Here is a 20,077-nt window from a genome sequence, read left to right as displayed (position 1 = left end):
CCGTAACAGTTTCTGTTGCTCCAGCTTCACAACTTGTGGGAGAACCTTGTAGCAGGTTTGGAGGAGAGACTTGGAGTGTTACAGCCTCACTAGACAGGGAAACAGCTTCAGGCAAGCGGGTTCTGACAGCCCTGGGTTTTTGAGGTGCACATAGCATCATGTGGGAGTCCTGCTGTGATGAATGATGAATTGTGATGGGAAGAGAAATCTGTGTGGAGAGGAAAGCGATGCTATAAATCAACAGCGAAGGAGCTGTCTGGGAGTTGGGAAAGGGTTGGACACCTGGAGTGGACAGGGAGGTTTTACTGGGAGCTGTGGGCAGCTTTTCCAAAGGATTTGAGTGATGGTCTGGGAAATAGGAGGAGTCATTGCAGGGGTGGGTGATGCTGAGCAGGTGAGAGGCAGCAGTGAAATCTAGAGAAGACTTCCTGATGTCTGATTCCTGAACTACTGATTCGATTTCTTTTCCTGGTGGTTTTTTCAGCACCTCTGAGAGAGCTTCTCCCTTCACCTGGGCCAGCGTGTGGTTTACAGGCTTTACTAATTATAAGGCAGCAGGGATTTAAACATGATAACTGGGACTGCCTTTCAGCCAGAGCTGAGCTTTGACAAAGACTGGGGATGTCCCTTTTTATGTGTGAAAATCAGATGGGTCTGCAGGCTTCAGCTCTCAGTGAGGGACCAGTTAAGCCACGTCACGTGGATCCATTTCAGTGCATTCCTTCTGGAGAGGCACATGCAGGTTGGGTGCTGTGTTTAAAAACCACACTCTCTGCTTTGGTACAGAGGCTCAATGTCAGGGCTGCTAAACTAATTTAAAAAAAAAATCATAATATGATTTTTTTTAGATTAAGTCCTAGCCAAGGTCACTCTTACAGAAAAAAGCCCACATGTCACTTTTTGCCATTAAACTGTTCTAAGGAAGAACAGGTGTATCCCTGGCAAAATACGGACAAAATTACCCAAACTGTTGGCAGAGCTGCTCTTGGTGTCGTTTGGATATTGGATACCAAGAAGCTCTTTGTAGTGTGGACAAGCCTTACCTGTTAATTCATAGCTTCCATCTATTTCAGCTGGAGATGGGATGGGGAAGGGAGGGATTTGGAATGTGCTTTATTCCCCCTTCTGCTTGTTTAGGGAGATGTGTCAGAGGGGAGTGGCTCATCTTTAAAACTTTGGTGGTTTGGAGGTTATTTTTTGCACTTCCATCTCTTTAGTGTCTTGCAAATACTGATGTGTGAGACTTCCAGTGAGTTGTCGCTTGTTCTGGAGAACCTCCCAAATCCTTGGCAGCAAGGAATGCTGTTCTTCCCTCCACCTCTGGCATCACCCTTTGTTTTCTTAGCAAAATTCTTGCATTTGGTCTGATCAAAAGAGAAGCTTTCCGTTGTTATTTGTCTGCTGGGTGCTCCAGACAGTGTGGAAAACCTGGCTGATGAATGAATTCCTTAAATGGAACCTGTGCTTGAGTTCAGTCTCCATTAATAGATTGGGTTTTTTACATAACTTTGCATAACATTTGAATAATCTGGCATTGTTGGTTTGAAAAGCCTTGAAGGGCTGTCAGCAATCACCAAAATCACTCTTTCAGTAGTTTGTGTACTCATCTCAGATTAAATGTTTTCCTTAAACACTGTCTTTCAGAGAGTTATTTTGCAGACTAAATCCCGTTGGAAACTATCTTTTTTGCTTCCTGAAGGGCACTGAAGACCAGTGTCTGGGGCCTGTGGTGACATTTTGTTTCTTGTTCAGAACATCTGTGCTGTCTTTTGGGATTTGATTCCCTTTGGACTTGTGTTGCTCAATTCTTACCCAGTTTACAGCTGTTGGGACTAAAAAATTCCTGCCTCTGATGCATTGGAAATGAATATTTGCAATGTGGTGTTAGCCAAAATAGTGATGAATTTGTGTTTTCATTGTGCTCCAGATTAAGACTTTTAAATTCTACAAACAGAGTAATAAACCCACTGAAGTGCTTGTATATTCCTGGAGTGCAGCTTAAGCTTTTCAGAGTTTATTGCTCTTAGGGTTGGTTTTAAACTTGGACAAACCTGGGGTTTTCTGGCCTTTGGAGGAGTGAATGATGCTTTTGTGTACAGAGCAAGCCAGCAGGGTTGTGCTGAACCCTCTCAGGTCAGCCTTCAAAGGATACAGTTCTGTAAATACCATCTTTTTGTCACAGCATTTCTCCTTTCAGCTTCAGGAGTTTATTATTCCAGCTGGAACATGCAGAAGTAATTCAGCTCCTTGCGTGTCTTCTGCAAAGCCCATTTCAGTGCATTTTATTTCCCTGTTTGTGCTGCCACTTTAGGTGGTATCCAAAGGGTTGTCTGGAGTGGCTTAATGTTTGTTTGCTTTCTTTTCCGGAATAACTTCCCTGATACTAAAATCCTTCCTAATCCCCCTACTAAGAGCTGGGAAATCCTCCCTGTGCACTGTGGGGGTGTCTGAGGGAAGCACAGGATTTTTATTGTGTCAGTAAAAAGAGGTTTAATGTGAAATTACTGCTACTGGGACAAGTGTAGGTGCTCAGGTGGACAGTGCTGCAATTTCCTGCTGTACTCCAGACCTCTCCTCCCAGCTGGAATATTTAAAGTTTAACTTCCCCATACTTCTGAGGACATCAGAACACAGGGGAAGTTTTTCCTTAGCTGCTGGTGTGTGTGTGTGAATCAAACAACAGAGTTATGTAAATAAATGGATGCAGTCTATTGGATATATTTGACTAGTCCCTTTTTGTTAATTTTTTTTACCTCCAGATGGTAACTGGGATCTCAGCTCCAACTCCTTCATGTGTGAGGGTCAAGGAATGAGTAAGAGCCTGTTAATAGAGGCCAGTGGGAGTTGTAGGGAAGGAAAGACAGGAATAGTCTCTGCCTGAGCAGTTTTCTGTTCAGCTTTGGCAGAGCTGCAGAATGGAGCAAAGGATGGAAATGTTGATCCTGGCATTTGCTCTGGGCAGTTCTGGTGGTAAATGGACAGCTGGGAATGGGAGGTGAACCTTCCCAGTCCTGACGGTCTGGGATTCTGTGGAAGGGGGTGTTGGGCTGTAAATGACCAGCAGGATCATGGACACAGGTGTTTATTTACAGTGTGAGGAGCCTTCCCAGTTTACTGTAGGGTGGGGAATAGTGGAGACTCGCTGTAATGGCTTGCTGTGGTTGTGGAGAGCACAGATTTCTGGAACTGTTCAAGCTGAATCCGGAATATTCCCAGTCAAAGTGCATTAGGTGAGGCAGTGTGGATTTTAAGGGAGTTACCTGCTCCACTGGACACAGGTGTTTATTTACAGTGTGAGGAGCCTTCCCAGTTTACTGTAGGGTGGGGAATAGTGGAGACTCGCTGTAATGGCTTGCTGTGGTTGTGGAGAGCACAGATTTCTGGAACTGTTCAAGCTGAATCCGGAATATTCCCAGTCAAAGTGCATTAGGTGAGGCAGTGTGGATTTTAAGGGAGTTACCTGCTCCACTTGTTATCTTCTGTTTTTTCAGTGGCTGGGGGGATGCACCCGCCCAAAGAAATCTTTTTCTTCTTTTATAAGGGATTTCCCTGCTCCTCTTTTTATCTTCTGTTTTTTCAGTGGCTGCGGGAATACACCAGCCAAAAGAATTCTTTTCCTTCTCTGACTAGTACAGGATGTTCTAAAGCTGTTTCCCTTTCTCTTTTTTCCCCCTCCTCACTTCAGAGGGAAGTTTCTAAGCAGAAAGCTGAGGTGTGGATGTACAGCTGATAAGGATCTTTTCCAGCCTTAAGGATTCTTTGTAGAATATCTGAGGTTTCTTCACATTAACTTTCCAAATAGTGTTCCTTGCACTTGGGTGGTGCTGGCATCCGTGTGGAAAGGTAGCAGGGACGTGCCTGGTGTGCAGCAGGGAGCTTGTACAGAACATAGAGGGTGGTTGTTCTCTATAAAATGCACGTACAGATCTCTGCCTGAATGTTTTTCTCTGTTGTATATATAATTATTTTTAATTTTTATGTTTTTTTTAAGGATTGGACCTATCCCATGAGGAGAGAGATGCAGGTAGGATACTTTTATTTACTGTTTGAGGCAAAACCCATGGAGCATTTAATGAGGAGAAAAAAGAGCAGGTATCAAAATCAGTCTTTACCTGTAAAGTGTCAAGCAGCACCATGGCTGACAGAATTAATTAGTTAATTAAGGTGAGGATTTGCCAGCTTGGAATACAGGTGTGTTTGCATCGCTGCTGTGCTAAAACAGCAATCTCCCAAATATTACATTTTTGTCTTTCTGAATGTTTTTAGATGATTACTAAAAATGTATCAGAGCTTTGCCTTCTGCCTTAAACTTGGGAGTGTTTTCCAGTAGGATGGACAATTAAAATTTTCCTACCATGGTGTCAGTCAAATCTTTGCTCAAGATAAGATCTACACACCTGCATATCTTTATTGTGGGGAGATGAATGGTTAAAAACTGATATTTTCCCACTGCTAGGCCAAAGCTAGAGAATTTCCCTGTGTGCATCTCTTTCCATGAGAGCAATTTGGAGTTAATTACAAGACAGGGTTATAAAGCAAGTTAAGAGTTCCCTTCACTTGATCTGGGGCTGGGTGAGATGCAGGAATCAACCTGGAACTCAGTCCAAATCAAGCACTTTGTTCCTGGTCCAAAACAAGATCTCCTGCACCAAGATCATGTTTCTTTTATCCTGCCAAACCATTTTTTTTCCCTTGTCCTGCTATAAATGACATTGATTACACATCTCAGTCATGTGTAAATTATTTGTGTCCATGGCTGTGGTCTGAGGTGAGTGAAATGTGGTATTTCAAATCATTTTGAGTTGGTATTAAATGTCTGTTTTTCTTCTGCCTCCTAGGAAATCTTACCTGGGTTATTTTTAGGCCCATATTCTTCAGCTATGAAAAGCAAGGTATGATTTTCAGAATATTCTCTCACAGGGAAGCTTTGCTGTGGTGATTTGATTTGTTACTGTGGAGATCTGCTCGAGTGTATCTATGGAGGTGTAAATTTGGTTGCCGTTCTGAACTGGAACGTGAAAAATGCCAGAGTGGAAGGAATATGTGGTGCATTTGTGGGATGGTCTGAGCTATTTGTATTAAAATTGAATCTTAAATATAATTTTTCTTAGAAAATGTAAACTATTTGAGACACTTTAGCAATTCCTATTTCCTTTGCTGAAGGGTTGCAATACAAAAAGAGCTGGCAACTCGCACACAGACGTTAAAACAAGGAAAATTAAACCTACAATAAAGTCAAACACTGCTAAGGCACAGCTTGGCTCTGCAAATTTGCCTCATGGTTTAAAGGATCTTCTTTTCATGGTCTGATTCTAGCAAGAATCCAATGCTGGCTGCAAATTCCTCCCTCATGGAGGGACTTGCAATTTCAGGCAAAGTGAAAGGTGGGCAGAGACAAACAAATTCATTGAATGTCTTCCTTTTTTGTCATTGTTAGGAATTTTTTCTTTTTGAAATATGGCATTTTCACACTCTGAATTCTAGAAAACCAGCTCAGATTTTCCTTGATATAGCCCTAGTTTGTATCTAAGTATAGTTTTTCTTTTTATTACTGTGTAATAGACGAATCTGCAATTTAAAAAAGGTATTTTTTCTCTTTCTCCACAGCTACCTATACTCCAGAAACATGGAATAACCCATGTAATATGCATACGGCAAAACATTGAAGCAAATTTTATTAAACCAAACTTCCAACAGTTATTTAGGTGAGAAATGATCAAGATTCTTTTGTGTCTGTGTTCTTCCCGAGTATTTTCACGTTGTCAGAACTGTTTGAAAAACGTGCTGAGGTGCCGAAAGACTTTAAATCCAAACCATGAATTTTATTCATCCTGAACTCTGGCCGAGTCTGCAGATTAGAATTATCCATAGTTTGCAGTAACTGTCTTCAGTGTTGGGTGATTTCTGAGAGGGGAAATCTGTCAGGAGATGTTGGAGGAGATTCCTCACTCCCTTCCTCACAGATTGAAGTTCTGGAGTTTAGAGCAGGAATTAAAGCCGGGGGGTTGTGCTGGGTTCCTCCTGCAGGTGTGAGTGCAGGGGAGGGGTTGTAGCAGCTCGGTGTGTCCCAGTAGTAGCAACTCAGTGGTGTTGTGTTCTCACAGGAACTGTTTTCGTTGCAGGTATTTAGTCTTGGATATTGCAGATAATCCAGTGGAGAATATAATCCGATTTTTCCCTATGGTGAGTGTGTGGATTGGGAATGGAGTTGCCCAGGAGTTTTCTGAACGAACAGATACCAGTTTCACATTTGGGATACTCAGCCTGAGGCACCTGGAAGTGCTACCAGCTCTTGACCTTATTATTGATACTTTAATAAGTGTAATTAACTCCTTTTTATAAGTATGGAAACAGGTGGAGTTGTAAGAGCTGCTTCTTGTTATGGTATCAAAAAAAAAAAAAAGAAAATTTAAAAAGACTGGCACAGAGCAGAGAGATTTGGTCATGGGGGAATTTTGGGGACCTTGACCTGGGGGAAATTTCTACTTGAGCCCAAGAGTATTTATGTTTCTTGTATCAAATTCTAAACCAAATTCAAAGTAGTAAGTAAGTTTTACAGTGTCTTAAAACATGTTTACAGCAGAGGAATTAAAAAGTAACTTGTAAATTAAACAGTGCCCATTATAGAACAAACCCTTGGTTTGAGCTGTGGGTTTGTATCTTTAGTTTAGTTTAGTTTGCAGCTGAGCAAAAGCATTTTGTTCCTTCTTCCACCAAAAAACCCAGCGGTGCCTTCACACTGTATTTGCACTGACAGTTTTAGGAATAGTTTAAAAAGTACAAAAGAAATACAAATGTCCAGTTGGAGTGAGGTGTAAGTCTGCATAAAGGTGCTTTATTGTCACTGTAAATAAAGACTGATATAAAAATTATACCCAATTTAGGTGGTACTGCCGCTTGCATTTAAAATAATCCGGAAGTTTGAGACTTAAAATTTTTTTTTTCTTTTCAGACTAAAGAATTTATTGATGGAAGTTTACAAAGTGGAGGTAAAACTCTATTAACTTTTCCTTCATTTATTAAAGTGTTGTTAAAGCTTTAAAACTAACTTAGGGGTATGTAAATATGAGCTTTTCTTAAATTGAGGGGTTTCTTATGCTTGATTTGAACTGTATTAGACAAATTCAGAGCAAAGTGTTCTTTCCTTTTGCCTCTAACTGGAAAATGAACCTCTGGGGTTTGGGGTTTTTTCACTTGAAACACAGCTGTGTTCTGTGCATGAAATTTCCTTGTCCCCTCTCTAATGTAGGACCTGAAATCTGCACTGTGGTCATTCTGGCACTCAGAATCCTCCCTGGAGCAGGAATCCCAGTTCCTGTATCCCAGTGGACAGAGTGTAGTTAGAAATTCAGGCTGAAGGAAGACAAAACCTGTTTTTCTTGGATGTGCCTTGCTGCTGCCCAGTTCTTTGAAATGTGGTTTTTCCTTGTTATGGAGAATTTTATTCAATTTATACAAATATGGTTGATTTGGGGTTTTTTTTTTCCCTTCTCAGGAAAAGTTCTTGTCCATGGAAACGCAGGGATTTCTAGAAGGTAGGAAATAATCCATCCTGATATAAATATTTTTAAACAATTGAAATCTAATTTACTAATTTTTATTTGGTTTTTTTCCAGTGCTGCCTTAGTTATTGCATACATAATGGAAACATTTGGGGTGAAGTACAGGTAAGAAGAGGTATTCAGGTTTTAATTGAGGTGGTGTGAGGTGAATAATTATTTTGGAGGGAACAGAAACAGTTGTGTTTTCACTCAGTCTCAGCAGGTAACAACTGCCTTACCTAAGACTTCACCAGGGGCTGATTATTCCATTTCACTTCACTGCAGATGTGTTTACATCTTTTTTTTTTTAAGAATTAGGCACCTGCTGCTGAGAGAAGCAAGGCACCAGCCTCCATCCATGGATAAAACCGTGGGAGAGGCCCCAGAGGCTGTTCCAAGCCTGTGTTGAACTGGAAAGTGAGCTGAGCACTGGGGTGGGCAAACAGAATTGTACAGCTGCCTCTTCCTGCTTTGGGCAAGCAATTTCAGTTGTGCAGACCAGTTCTGGTCAGAGCTTAGGGGTTCTGTAGTTTTGAGAAACTGATAATCTGAAGGACAACTCCATTTTTCACTGAGGTGTTTTCTCCTTCTCTTTTTAAGGGATGCATTTACTTATGTCCAAGAAAGAAGATTCTGTATTAATCCTAATGCTGGATTTGTCCATCAACTTCAGGTGACTTTTTTTATTCCTGATCAGAACTGAAAAGCCATTTAATGACTCATCTTCCTGCCAAACAGACATTTCTACTTAGACTGAACATATACTACACAAATACCCTTCAAGGAAATGTCAGGAGCTGTAGTGAAGCTTTGGGAGGAAGATGAGTGGGCACCTCACTTCCTTACACCTAAGCTTTGGACAAAGCAAATCCAGGAATGGAGGAGAAATAAAAATCCTGGTTTGTGCAGTGATTCAGAGGCTCTGAAATGTCTTGGTTGGTGCTGAGGGAGCTGCAAAGGGAATGTTGGTTGTTCCTTAAAGCCGTTTCTTTAGTCATCCTTGAACTTCTCTTTTCCTCTGACTTTCCTGATGGTTTTTGTCATTCACATCAAAGCAACAAAGAATTCTCCTCCTCCCAAATCTGTGCCTTACTGTGAGATGCTCTCTGAATTGGTCCTGCTCATCCTCACAAAGCTTTATGCCAAAGTAATTGCAATAAACATTTTTGGACCTTTCCAGGAATATGAAGCCATCTATCTAGCAAAATTAACCATCCAGATGATGTCACCTCTGCAGCTGGAGAGATCCCTCTCAGTCCCACCTGGCAGCACAGGTGAGAAGCTTCTCCTGCTGGGGGTGCCAGGTGCTTTTTACACTCCCCACATAAACCTTTAGCAGCAGAATCCCAAACTCTTGGGAAGGGGGATTGCTTTTGGTGTGCAAGCCGAGTTTAAACTTCGATATGGAGTGCTTAAATGTCCTGGTTTCCTGTGGCTGAAGTTGCCTCTTGCCTCCTGCAGGAAGTTTGAAGCGGATGCACGAGGAGGATGAAGACCTCGGCACCATGCAGGTGGCAGCAGCACAGAATGGGTGATGGCTGAGGACAAGCACTGGTTGTAGTGAGAATTCCTGTTTTCCTGCTGAGAAAGATGAAGAAAACTAGGGAAAACAAAACAAGAATTAATGCAAAACAATGAACACACATAGCTTCTTTTCAATTACATGTTGCTTTCAGGTGTAAATCTGCCTCTGCAACACACTAAGCATCATTTTTAAGATGTTGGACTTCTTGAATGAATAGATGGCACTGATTGTTTTACTCCTTTTTTACACTTTACAGTTTTATTCTAAACCAAGATTTTTGGACTTGCAAAGAGGTATTATTGCAATAATGCACTTTTCATACTTGAAATTTCTTTATTTGTATGATATAAAGTTATTACTTTAAACAAAATGCAAGCGGGGGGGATTTGTTTATAAAGTTATTTGTGTAATTTATAACAAGAGACTTTAGTAAAGAAAAAGTTTGCTAAAATTCACCTTGTTCTCAGTATATATTGTGGCAGAAATGTGCTTTAGAAACATAAACATAAAGGTTAATTCAAGTTGAACAATCTAGAACAGTGCATCCTCAAACTGGTTTTCAAGTAGTTGCTGTTGCAAGGCAGCAGTTGCATCATTTGAGGTAAAAGTTGGATTTGTCTTTGAAAACTGAGGCCTAGAGCACTGTCCATAATGGGATCAAGACTTAAAGGATTCACCTCAGGTCTTGTAAAACATGAGACTCAGCTGAGGAAACACTTCTTGGTGCTTTAAGGTTTTCAGATTGGGAATTCTCAGGGTGCTTTGTGCAGCTGTAACTCTCCTGTCTCAGCAGCACAGAGGTTGTGCAAGCACAGTCCTGGTTCTGCCTCTGCTTTATTTCCCAATGTTTGTTGTGTAAAAGCCAGGAATGGAATGATGGCTCCTTGGGGGCACTGTGGTCACTGAGCAAAGCTGGTAGAAAAACTTGTGTATTTGGGGCTTGGTATGCAGAGCTTGGTAACCAGACTGTGTTTTACCAGGGAAAAAATGGCCTCGGGATTTGGGGATCAGAGCATCCAGCTGTCCCCCTGCACTTGGATACACTTTGTGTGGATGGCCACTTGTCCTGTGTCCCCTCAGAAGGGACAGCCTGTGCTGGGGGGATCCCTGAGAGCAGAGCTCTGGGAAGTTGAAGGCAGGCATCTGAACAGGGCAGCTGTTCAGTGAGGATCTCTTTTGCCTGGCCTTGCATCTCCTGGGAAGGTCTGCGGAGGGATGATCCCTCTGGAGCATGTGGAGCTCTTGGCCTCTGTCAGGGCCCGTGCAGGGAGTCAGAACCTGGTTTGGAAATCCATGTCTGGGTTAGAGCTGCTCTGGAACAGATGGGGGTGATAGCTGAGGAGGAAACCTCCTTCAGGGAGTCAAGGCTGGTAGTTGAGCCAGGACACAGGGTGAGGGGGTGAGGCTTTCCAGGGCTTTCCAGCCTCATAACCTCTGCTCCCATGGAATGTGAAGGCCTTGGAGTGCTGAACTTTTTTTTTCGTGTGCCTGCTGATAGCCTCGGCCACCTACAACAGTGCTGGAACAGTGTAATTCCTTCAGGGGGAAAAAGATCTGCAATAATTAGTGTGATGCTTTAGTTAGGAACTTTTCAGCTGGAAAAAAGGAAGTGATTTATCTCCTGGAGAACTGCATTGTGTCAGTGTCCAGCTGCCTGGCTCGGGGGGCAGTGCTGGTTTTGCAGTTGTAGAGGGTTTGTTCCTGCTCTGAACTGACTCTCCATAAAGGAATGCTCTGGGGCTGTTGGGAAATGAATTCCCGGCCGTTGCAGCACGAGGCTCCCACATGGCAGCAGTGGGGCTGTGCCTGGCCCTGCACAGCTCCCAGACACTGCCAGCCACCAGCTTCTGCTGGAACTGGGCTGGGAAGCATCAAATCCCTTCTTATTGCAGGTCCCTGGGGAAGGGGAGGGATGAAACACAGATGGAAGGCACTGATTCATCTCTCCAGTCCATGTCTGGGGTCCTGGGAACGCTCACTTACTACTGACAAGCTCCATGACTAAGGATTTTTCGTCAGTCTAGTTTTTTTCATGGCATTACCCCCTCCTGGTGCCTTTTACAGTCATTCTGGTCTGTCTGCCTGGCAGATCCTAAGGGATTCTGAGATTTAATTTTCCTCAGGTCTATTACTAAGCCGCCTATTTAAAACTTCCTGTGTCTGTCTCCTGGAGTTTCACTGCCAGTAGGTGTTTCAATATTTGGTTTTGGGGGTTGAACTAAAGGCAGGAATTGGAAGCAGGGTCCCTCACTGTGGACCTGAAAGAGAAGTAGAGGGTGAACTATTATTTTTTATTTCCCCTAGTTCAAACACAAATCTTTGGGAAGCCACAGCTCTACATCAAGCTGGTGAAGTTCCCTTTTCCAGCTTAGGGGAAGCAGAGTGAAGGAGATGGACATCTCTTCCTCAGAGTGGGAAAGCTGTTAGCCAAAAAATTAAAGGCCTGGGGAGGAGGTAAAATTCAACCTCTGGAAAAACTGGTAAGGCTGTTAGGGCTGGTTTCTGACAAAAAAAAAAAAGTGTTCCAGGCCAGGTTGGACAGGGCTTGGAGCAACCTGGGATGGTGAAATGAGATGAGCTTTAAGGTCCCTTCCAACCCAAACCATTCTGGGATTCTCCAGGATTCATCAACTGTGTGTCCAAATACTGCTATTTTGAGATATATATATTTTAATATATTTTTATGCTGTATAAAAAAAAATATACAGGTATAGCTATATATAATGATATATATAAAACTATATAAAAACATGGCTCTGTGGTCCAGGGAAGAGCTTCCCAGGGGGAAGACATTTATGAAAAGTTTGGTGTTTGTTTCAAGGAGGTCATGGTTGATTTTATATACTATATATATATATATAGTCTCTCTGTGTATGTGTATATAAAAAAAATGTATACATTATAAATGTCATATACAGATTTTATATATACATACACAATATACATATGTATATATAAAAATAGATCTAAAATACAAACGTAAATAATACATATAAGGCCCCTTGCTTTTTCCTCTTCAGCCCGTTGTACTGTGGATAAATTTCAGGGCTGCTGCAGTTGCTGTTCCCTCCCCCTGGGGCTGTGCAGTGCTGGCACTTGTGGCATTGTCCCTGTGCCAGTTCCAAACACCCCCCTGTGACTGTGGTGTCCCAGGGGCACACCTGACCCCACACTGGCACCTCCAAGGCCCCAGCCTGGGCACTCTCAGCTCTCCAGCCCCTGTGTTTCCAGAGGGGTGGGAATGTCACCTCTGGGGTGAACAAAGAGCTCTTCAGCTGCTGGGCGGGGGCTGTGCCCGGCAGGGCCATTGTGATGCAGCCACAACTCCCAGCTCTCAACCCCATTCATCTGTTTTACAATGATCTGAGCCGGGCCACAGCACCTGCTCCTCTCTCTGATCTTCTCATTAACTCTTAATGAGGGCCTGGGGCTGTTTAGATGGTGTAGATACCATGGAATTCAAATAATCCACTTAAAGTCAGTGGAAATTCCAAATTAATTAAAACTGTGGAAGGCAAGAAAATCCACCTCAATCACTTGGGCCAGCAGAAAGCAGGACCTGCTTTAGAGAATTAGAGTCAGGGCTCAAGCCATGCAGATGCTGTCAGAGGAGCACATCTGCTTTCTCTGGGGAGAGAAATCCACGTGGAATTGCTGGAAGTGTTCTTTTCAGCCTAGAGAAGGGGAACAGGTACCTGCAGCAGGTGGTGCTGCTCAACAAGTACATCCTCACTCCATGAGAAACACAGATACAGGTGGCAATCATTTATTCAGCTTAAACAAAGATATTCCTTAAAAAAATAATCAATAAATAAACCAGACATCACCAAGGAGACACTGTATGGAGTGGAGAACCCTCAGGAAGATCAAGCAGAGCCCCCAGCACTGTAGAGTCGCTCTCCAGAGCACAAAGCAGGACAGTGTGGAAGGCCTGGCTGCCCACAAACAACCCCGGCTGGGTATAATGCCCCATTCATGGATGTGGGATTTGTCACTCCCCACACAAAACACCACTGTTGGGAACAGGGCTTTGGACGTTATTTGCTTGCCACCCCTGGCAAAAGTGCTAAAATCATTCATCCAGTCTTAACAGCAAGAGGGAAGCTCCACAGCAGCAACACTCCCTTGGGAGCAGAAAGGGCAATTTCTCTCCTGGTTCGCTGTGCTGTAAATCCCTGCTGGCAAAACCAGAGCCCACCTGGCCCTCTGGCGTTCCAGTGACTGGGCCAGGTGTGTTCAGTGAATCCCAGAATGGTTTGGGTTGGAAGGGTCCTGAAACTCATCTCAGTCCAACAGGGACACCTCCCACCATCCCAGGTTGCTCCAAGCCCTGTCCAGCCTGGCCTGGAACACTTCCAGGGATCCAGGGGCAGCCCCAGCTTCTCTGGGCACCCTGTGCCAGGGCCTCAGCACCCTCACAGGGAAGAATTCCTTCCCAAATCCCATCTATCCCTGCCCTCTGGCAGTGGGAAGCCATTCCCCCTTGTCCTGGCACTATCTGCCCATACAAAAATCCCTCTCCCTCCTTTTTAGGTACTGGAAGTGGCTCTAAGCCTTCTCAGGGCTGAACACCCCCAGCTCTCTCAAGTGAAGCTCAATCTGCCAATCCCAATCCCATTCCCATGGATAGCTAGCCAGAACCCCACTATGGATGGGGTACATTCCTTCAGACATTCCAATTTCCCAGTTACCTCTGCCCTGTTGCAAACCATGTTTGGGGTTTTTATGTCAGAAAAAAGTAATTATCCTGAAAACCAAGTTATCAGCTAAAGTGCAGGAGCCCTGCAGTGAGAAGCACATCCATTTTTAGACTGGGAATTCAGCACAGCCTGTAAGGATTCTCCCCAACCTGCACCAACAGTAACAAATCCAGTCTTGGAAAACAGTGCCTATAAAACTTCTGATGCACCACCAGCACTTCCATGAGGTGTCATGGAAAAAACCAGAACAAAGACCTGTTCTGTGTCACTAATTCTGCATAAGAGAAGCCTCATCCCTTACCCAGCTACATCATCCTTCCATCAGCACAGCCAGCAGGACAGTCCCAGGGGCTGTCCTTTGGCTACTAAGAAGCACAAACCTTTAGAAAAATACAATGCAAGAAAAAATTTGAGATAAAAATATATACCTTTGGTTAAAAACCATCCCTTTAACGAGTTCTTTGTAACTCAGCTAGAACAGAAAAGCTTCACCTTGACTCAGCAGTAGTAAAAATTAGTTCTAAACTTATTTTCTAACCCAGAGGACCCTTTCTAAAACCTCAGTTATTTTTTTTCCCCCAAGATTTACACATTTGATGTTCATTACTTATAGGGACTGTTATATTTGCAGCAATAAACTATATAAATTTTCCACGGAGAGAATGTTTGTAGCACAAGCTCCTCCACCAACAGTCTTTCCAAAAAAAAAAAAACCAAAAAACCCAAAAACACCTAGAAGTTGTTAATTAAAGAACCGTTGAAACATGTAGTTTTCTTCAGATACCAAATAGCCAAACTTCTTGTAGAAATCCACATTTTTGGGCAGACACTCGAGCGTGATTTTGTAACAGTTCAGTCTCTTACTTAGCAAGGTGAGGGTGGACGTTAATCTGGAAAAGACAAAAAATCAGCAGTTAAATGCCGGGTCAGTGAATATTTAATTAGTTAAATTATCACAGCCACAACACTGAGGGCTGACAGCACTCTCTGTGTTTTCCTGCACATCACTTTATTCCCAGCTGGTGATCCCTGCTGGCTCAATTCTTCCCAGGCACTTGGCAGGAAGGTGTCAGGTGTAAGGGTTTGGTGCCCACCCGCTGCTGAATGGCAAAGGTGGGGAATACTCACAGTTTTCCAAGCTGCTTCCCTCTGCACTCCCCGCTGACCACCACATCTTCTATCCTGCCTCTCTGAAAACACAGGCAAGTGTCTGTTAGCCTTGGAATTGCCCTTCCAGCTCCCTGTTTTCACAGCCTGGCTGGGACTCCCAGCACGGAGATCCTCAGCCATCTGCTCCCTCAGAACCACATCTGACTCCTTCAAAAGCTCACTGGGACAATGGGACAGACCTCCAAGTGATCCTTTTCCTTAGGAAAAGCCAAAGCTTCCTTTTACTATTAGCTTGGCACTCAAGGATGTGATATATTTTTTAAATGCAGAAAATATTTGATCTTTTTAAACATGTATTTTTAAAATGTTTAAGGTTGGAAAAGCCCTCTAAGACCATCAAGCCCAACCGTCCCCAGCACTGCCAAGGCCACCACTGCCCCATGTCCCCAAGTGCCACATCCACAGGGCTTTTAAATTCCTCAGGGATGGGGACTCCACCACTGCCCTGGGCAGCTGTGCCAGGGCTGGACAACCCTTTCCATGAGGAATTTTTTCCCAATATCCAACCTAAACCTCCCCTGGTACAACTTGAGGTTGTCATCACACAGTAACACCATAAAACCAACATGCCCAGAGTCAGGGACAGCATCTTTCCCTCCCTTCCCAGCTGCAGGATTTACCTTGGCACAGGAGTGAGTGAATTTATGTTCTATAACCAGCGTTGCTGTGGCAACGATCTGCCCCAGGTTTGTGTCCTCCACCACGGTAACGTAGTAATCTCCAGACCTCTTCATGTGCTCAAAGGTTTCTGTGGGAGCAGGCACAGAGTGGAACAGGCAATTCAGGCTCACATTAAATTTCAGTGAAGTCTGATGCTTGCAACAGCCTCTGACTGCAAATCACTGTGGGATCACAGGGAAGATGCACCCAAGACCCCAGAATATGAAAGCCCCGGAGTCAGACTAACCCAGGAAAAAGCAGGAATTACACAAAAGCCTTTTCCTTATCTGCCCAGAGAACCCTCCTTGCTGAGCATCGCTGCACACAGGCACTACCACATAGAATCATGGAATGGTTTGGGTTGGGAGGAACCTTAAAGCTCATTCCATTCCCCCCCCTGCCATGGGCAGGGACACCTTCCACTATCCCAGGCTGCTCCAAGCCCCGTCCAACCTGGCCTGGGACACTTGCAGGGATCCAGGGGCAGCCCCAGCTTCTCTGGGCACCCTGTGCCATGGCCTCACCTCCCTCACAGGGAAGAATGTCATGGAAAGGGTTGTCCAGCCCTGGCACAGCTGCCCAGGGCAGCGGTGGAATCCCCATCCCTGGAGGGATTTAAAAGCTGTGTGGATGTGGCACTTGGGGACATGGATTAGTGGTGAATTTGGCTTAGATCCTGTGATTCCCTGAATCCCTGGGCTGCTTCCCCCCTGCCTGTCCAGTCCAGGAGTGGGATCTAAAGGGGACTTAAAGTAGGCTCCAAGAGAGCTGGAGAGGGACTTTGGACAAGGGCCTGGAGGGACAGCACCAGGGGCAACGGCTTCCCACTGCCAGAGTGCAGGGTTAGATGGGATGTTGGGAAGGAGATGAGGGGCTGGCTCAGGTTGTCCAGGGAAGCTGTGGCTGCCCCGTCCTTGGGAGTGTTCCAGGCCAGCTTGGACAGGGCTTGGAGCAACCCAAATTCAGCCCAAATAATCCATCCTACCAGGTATCTAAAGCTCAGTCTAAAAACCAGTTTCACAATTTAGGCCTGTCCCAGCCAAGCAGCCCTTGGGGATAGCTAAAACTGGATCCAAAGGCTGAGTGCCAAGGCTGCCTCAGGGGAGCTGAACTAATCACTCCCTCTGGCATCAGGCAGTCAGGAGCCTCACACCCAAGCAGATTTGCTGTCAGCATCAGTATCCTCTGATTCCCTGCAAGCTCTATGGAAATGCCAAGGAATAATGATGTACTCACTGATGAACTGCTCCGGGCTTGCAACTCCAGTTTCCGTCAGCTGACCCAGAACCTTAAAAAAGCCTGGTAGGAAAGGAGGGGGGAAAACAACTCTCAGTGAGGGACAGACACACAATCAAATAGCACAGAACAACCCAACACAGCTGTTTGGAAAGGGACCATCCCCATGGCACCAGCCCACCACAGTGGGATTGAGCAATGTTGAAGGATTGGCTAAAGCTCGAGTAGGCCTGAAATAATGAGTCCAGAACAACCTTTATATCTAAATTCCAGAAGGAGAATTCATGCACCAAGATGCCTGTTCACGTTGCTGTGGTATTAAAGGGAACAGTATGAACAACCATGCTCCCTCTCCAAAACCATGGTGAATGGGAAGTTGTGGAGTATTTGGAAGAGTCTACTTGAATTTTAGGATTTAAACAGTAAACCAAATTTTCAGGGTCACTCAATACAGCACCAATCCATGGTACCAAGTGCTCACATTCAGGGATGTGGTGACAACCCCAAGAACTCAAGAAGCATTTGGACAAGGCACAAGGTGGGATTGTTGGGGTGTCCTGTGCAGGTTCAGGAGTTGGACTCAATGATCCATGTGGGTCCCTTCCAGCTCAGGATGTTCTATAATTCCATCTAATTGTTCACTGATAAAAACAACCCAAATCACAGAAAATGAGCAATCCAAATCTACTGAGGACTCATGAAGAAATACATGTAATCAACTCAGTCTGGTCATTTCTGTTGATGATAAATCAGGATTCTACCTCGATTTAAATCAGCTGTGCAAAGTGGTCTCAGGACCAGCCCATCCCCTGGATCCAGTGGAGAAATAGCAGGAGAAAAGGTCGTGGTGTTCTCGCTCCAGTCAAGTTCCTGCAGGATTCTGGGGTCAAACATGGGCGTGTCGTCGGGCATCACGGTGGCCACGGGCATCATGGCTGCAGCCGGAGATCTGGAACGGAACGACACGAGTAAGGCATGGTTTCATCTCTAAATGAGTTGTTTCCCCTGGCTGTAGCACACTGTGGGGTTCTCCTCAGGGAGTTCACAGAAGGTGAATAAACTGTTGTTCACTTTATCTGAAGCTGCTCAGCCTTCACCTGCTGAGGCCGCTGGGTTAACAGAGCGTGTGCACCCGGACACAGCGCACGTCAGCCAGAGTCAGCACACGGAGCTTTGTGTTTATCTTGGAAAAATCCAGCTTGATAAGGCTTTGAGGAGGGTATTTAACCTTTACAGCCCGCTGGAAAGGAAAGCATCACTCTCAAGAAACCTCCCAACAACCTGTCTAAACATCATTTGCACTCCTGTTCAATTTAAAACCTGCAGTGGGAATAATGCACTTTTTTCCAACCAGTCCCATCCCATAAATACTTAATCTCTGAGGCACAAGACACCACATCCCACAGCAGATGATGCCACAGCTACAGCCCAAACTGCCTCTCCTGGGCTGTCCTGTTTGCTCTGTGTGTTTGCAGAGCCCAGCTGCCAAGCACAGCTCCACAGTGTCCATTAACAGGGAAAACACCAGTGCCAAGGTGACAGTGAGACACCTGTTCATGATTAAAGAGATTGGGGAACTGGGGGTTATTCTGGATGACAGCAAGCAAAGGGATGTATTTGCCTTATTGCATTCAAGGCCAGGTTGGACAGGGCTTGGAGCAACCTGGGATAGTGGAAGGTGTCCCTGTCCATGGCAGCAGGTGGAATGAGATGGGCTTTAAGGTCCCTTCCAACCTGAAATTCTTTGATAAAGGAAAATAATTCTTACTCTGTCCCCTGTGGAATACCTGGTCAGAGTTCTGGTATGAGCAGAGCTCATGAAAACTTCTAATTTCTTTATAAATCTTCAGATTACCTTAGCTGCACCATGAATGATACAGCAGTCACACACCAGTGGTCAGGCCAAATAAACAGCAGGAACAAAAAAGTGTTTGGGATGACACTTTTTAAAACAAGACACCTCAGGGCTCAGAGAAAGAACAGAACAGAATGTGAAGCGTCACGGCATAATGAGCCTCAAAAGTGAAAGCGGCTCCAGAAACCCAACTGAAATTCCTTAAAATAAAAAAACAAAACAACACAAAATCTTTTTTTATGCCACCTGCTGGTACACACTGGCCTTTAAATCCCAGTTCTCATCCTACTTTTGCATATAAAAGTAAAAGAAATTTGCTATTACAGCAATTAAACAGCAACACAAACTGTCATCCCGAGTGAATTTTCAAAATGAAACAGCGGGAAAGATGAATTGCAAAGAGAAACATTTCTACACATTTCTCTGTTCCTACAGCTCAACTATTCCAATGTCACTTTTCCTCTGTCCCGCAGAATTCCCAAGTGTCCATATCAACATTCAAACAGTGTCTGTACAGAATAAAGCAAACCTCATGAACTCCAGCTCAGGGGTACAGCACACCTAGCTCACACGAAAAGCACAGGGAGGGAATAGAAGTTTCGATGCTCTTTGAGCAATGAGTAACCAACTAAGAGTCATTTTCCCAACTACTTCCGGCACAGCTGGAGCAGGATGGAATTGAAAGCTACACTCATTTTCTGGAGGCAGGAATATGACTTAGGATACTGCCAATTGAAAATAAAAGAAAAGGACTGAAGTAAAGGAGAAGAGCTCTGGCCTGTGGGTCGTCCTGGTGCACAGCTCAAGTTTCCCTGGAGCATCCCGGGATCCCCACGTGTGTTGGGAGCAGGGTATGCCCAGGGATCCCCTGAGGTGAGCTGCCATCCCGGGGGACACCCTCAAACCCCCGAGAGGGTGCTTGTCCAGACCTCTGCCAGCTCCGCACTTCTGGGGTACGGAGTAACAGAGCCCAGCTCTGCCCCTGGAGGGTCCCCACAGCTTTCCTGAGCCGAAGCAGCCCCTTGGGGCAGAACCCCTCGCACAGCCAAGCCCTCGAGGGGGCCTCCCCACCTCACACACGGCCCCTCGAGGGGATCCCCTCAAACCCTCACCTCACATGCAGCCTTTTGCGGGAGTCCCCTCACGCCCACCACTCACACACAGCCCCTCGGGGGGGGTCTCCACACCTCACAGACAGAACCTCGGGGGGTCCCACACCCCCTCACCCCACACACGGTCTCTCGGAGGGTCCCCACAGCTCAACTCAGCTGAAGCTGCTCCTCGGGGGTGGGAGCTTTCCCCAAACCGACCTCTCAGAGAGGTGCCCTCACCTCATACAAAGCCTATTGAGGGCACCCCCTCACTTCATCCGCAGCCCCTCGGTGAGGGG

General features: G+C 45.0%; 2 protein-coding genes across 2 annotated transcripts; one reads left to right on the top strand and one right to left on the bottom strand.

Annotated features, from left to right (window-relative positions):
- Positions 1-3,609: 3,609 nt before the first annotated feature.
- On the top strand, positions 3,610-9,521 carry STYX (serine/threonine/tyrosine interacting protein). Its single transcript, XM_017738846.1, has 10 exons — positions 3,610-4,024; positions 4,839-4,892; positions 5,608-5,705; positions 6,123-6,183; positions 6,953-6,989; positions 7,496-7,535; positions 7,617-7,667; positions 8,142-8,214; positions 8,722-8,815; positions 9,003-9,521. Exons 1-10 carry the CDS (start codon positions 3,938-3,940, stop codon positions 9,074-9,076), a joined length of 669 nt encoding a protein of 222 aa, XP_017594335.1. The 5' UTR covers positions 3,610-3,937; the 3' UTR covers positions 9,077-9,521.
- A 4,679-nt stretch (positions 9,522-14,200) lies between these two features.
- GNPNAT1 (glucosamine-phosphate N-acetyltransferase 1) lies at positions 14,201-20,043 on the bottom strand. The gene is made up of 6 exons (XM_008637313.2): positions 20,019-20,043; positions 17,594-17,781; positions 16,833-16,895; positions 15,557-15,684; positions 14,895-14,956; positions 14,201-14,656 (listed from the first exon to the last, which is right to left on the bottom strand). Exons 1-6 carry the CDS (start codon positions 20,021-20,023, stop codon positions 14,509-14,511), a joined length of 594 nt encoding a protein of 197 aa, XP_008635535.2. The 5' UTR covers positions 20,024-20,043; the 3' UTR covers positions 14,201-14,508.
- Between the last annotated feature and the right edge of the window lie 34 nt (positions 20,044-20,077).

This window comes from Corvus brachyrhynchos, unplaced genomic scaffold (assembly GCF_000691975.1).
Source record: "Corvus brachyrhynchos isolate BGI_N302 unplaced genomic scaffold, ASM69197v1 scaffold245, whole genome shotgun sequence".
Classification (NCBI taxonomy): Eukaryota; Metazoa; Chordata; class Aves; order Passeriformes; family Corvidae; genus Corvus; species Corvus brachyrhynchos.
The sequence above is the reverse complement of the archived record's forward strand: the minus strand, read 5'-3'. Positions and strand labels throughout refer to the sequence as shown.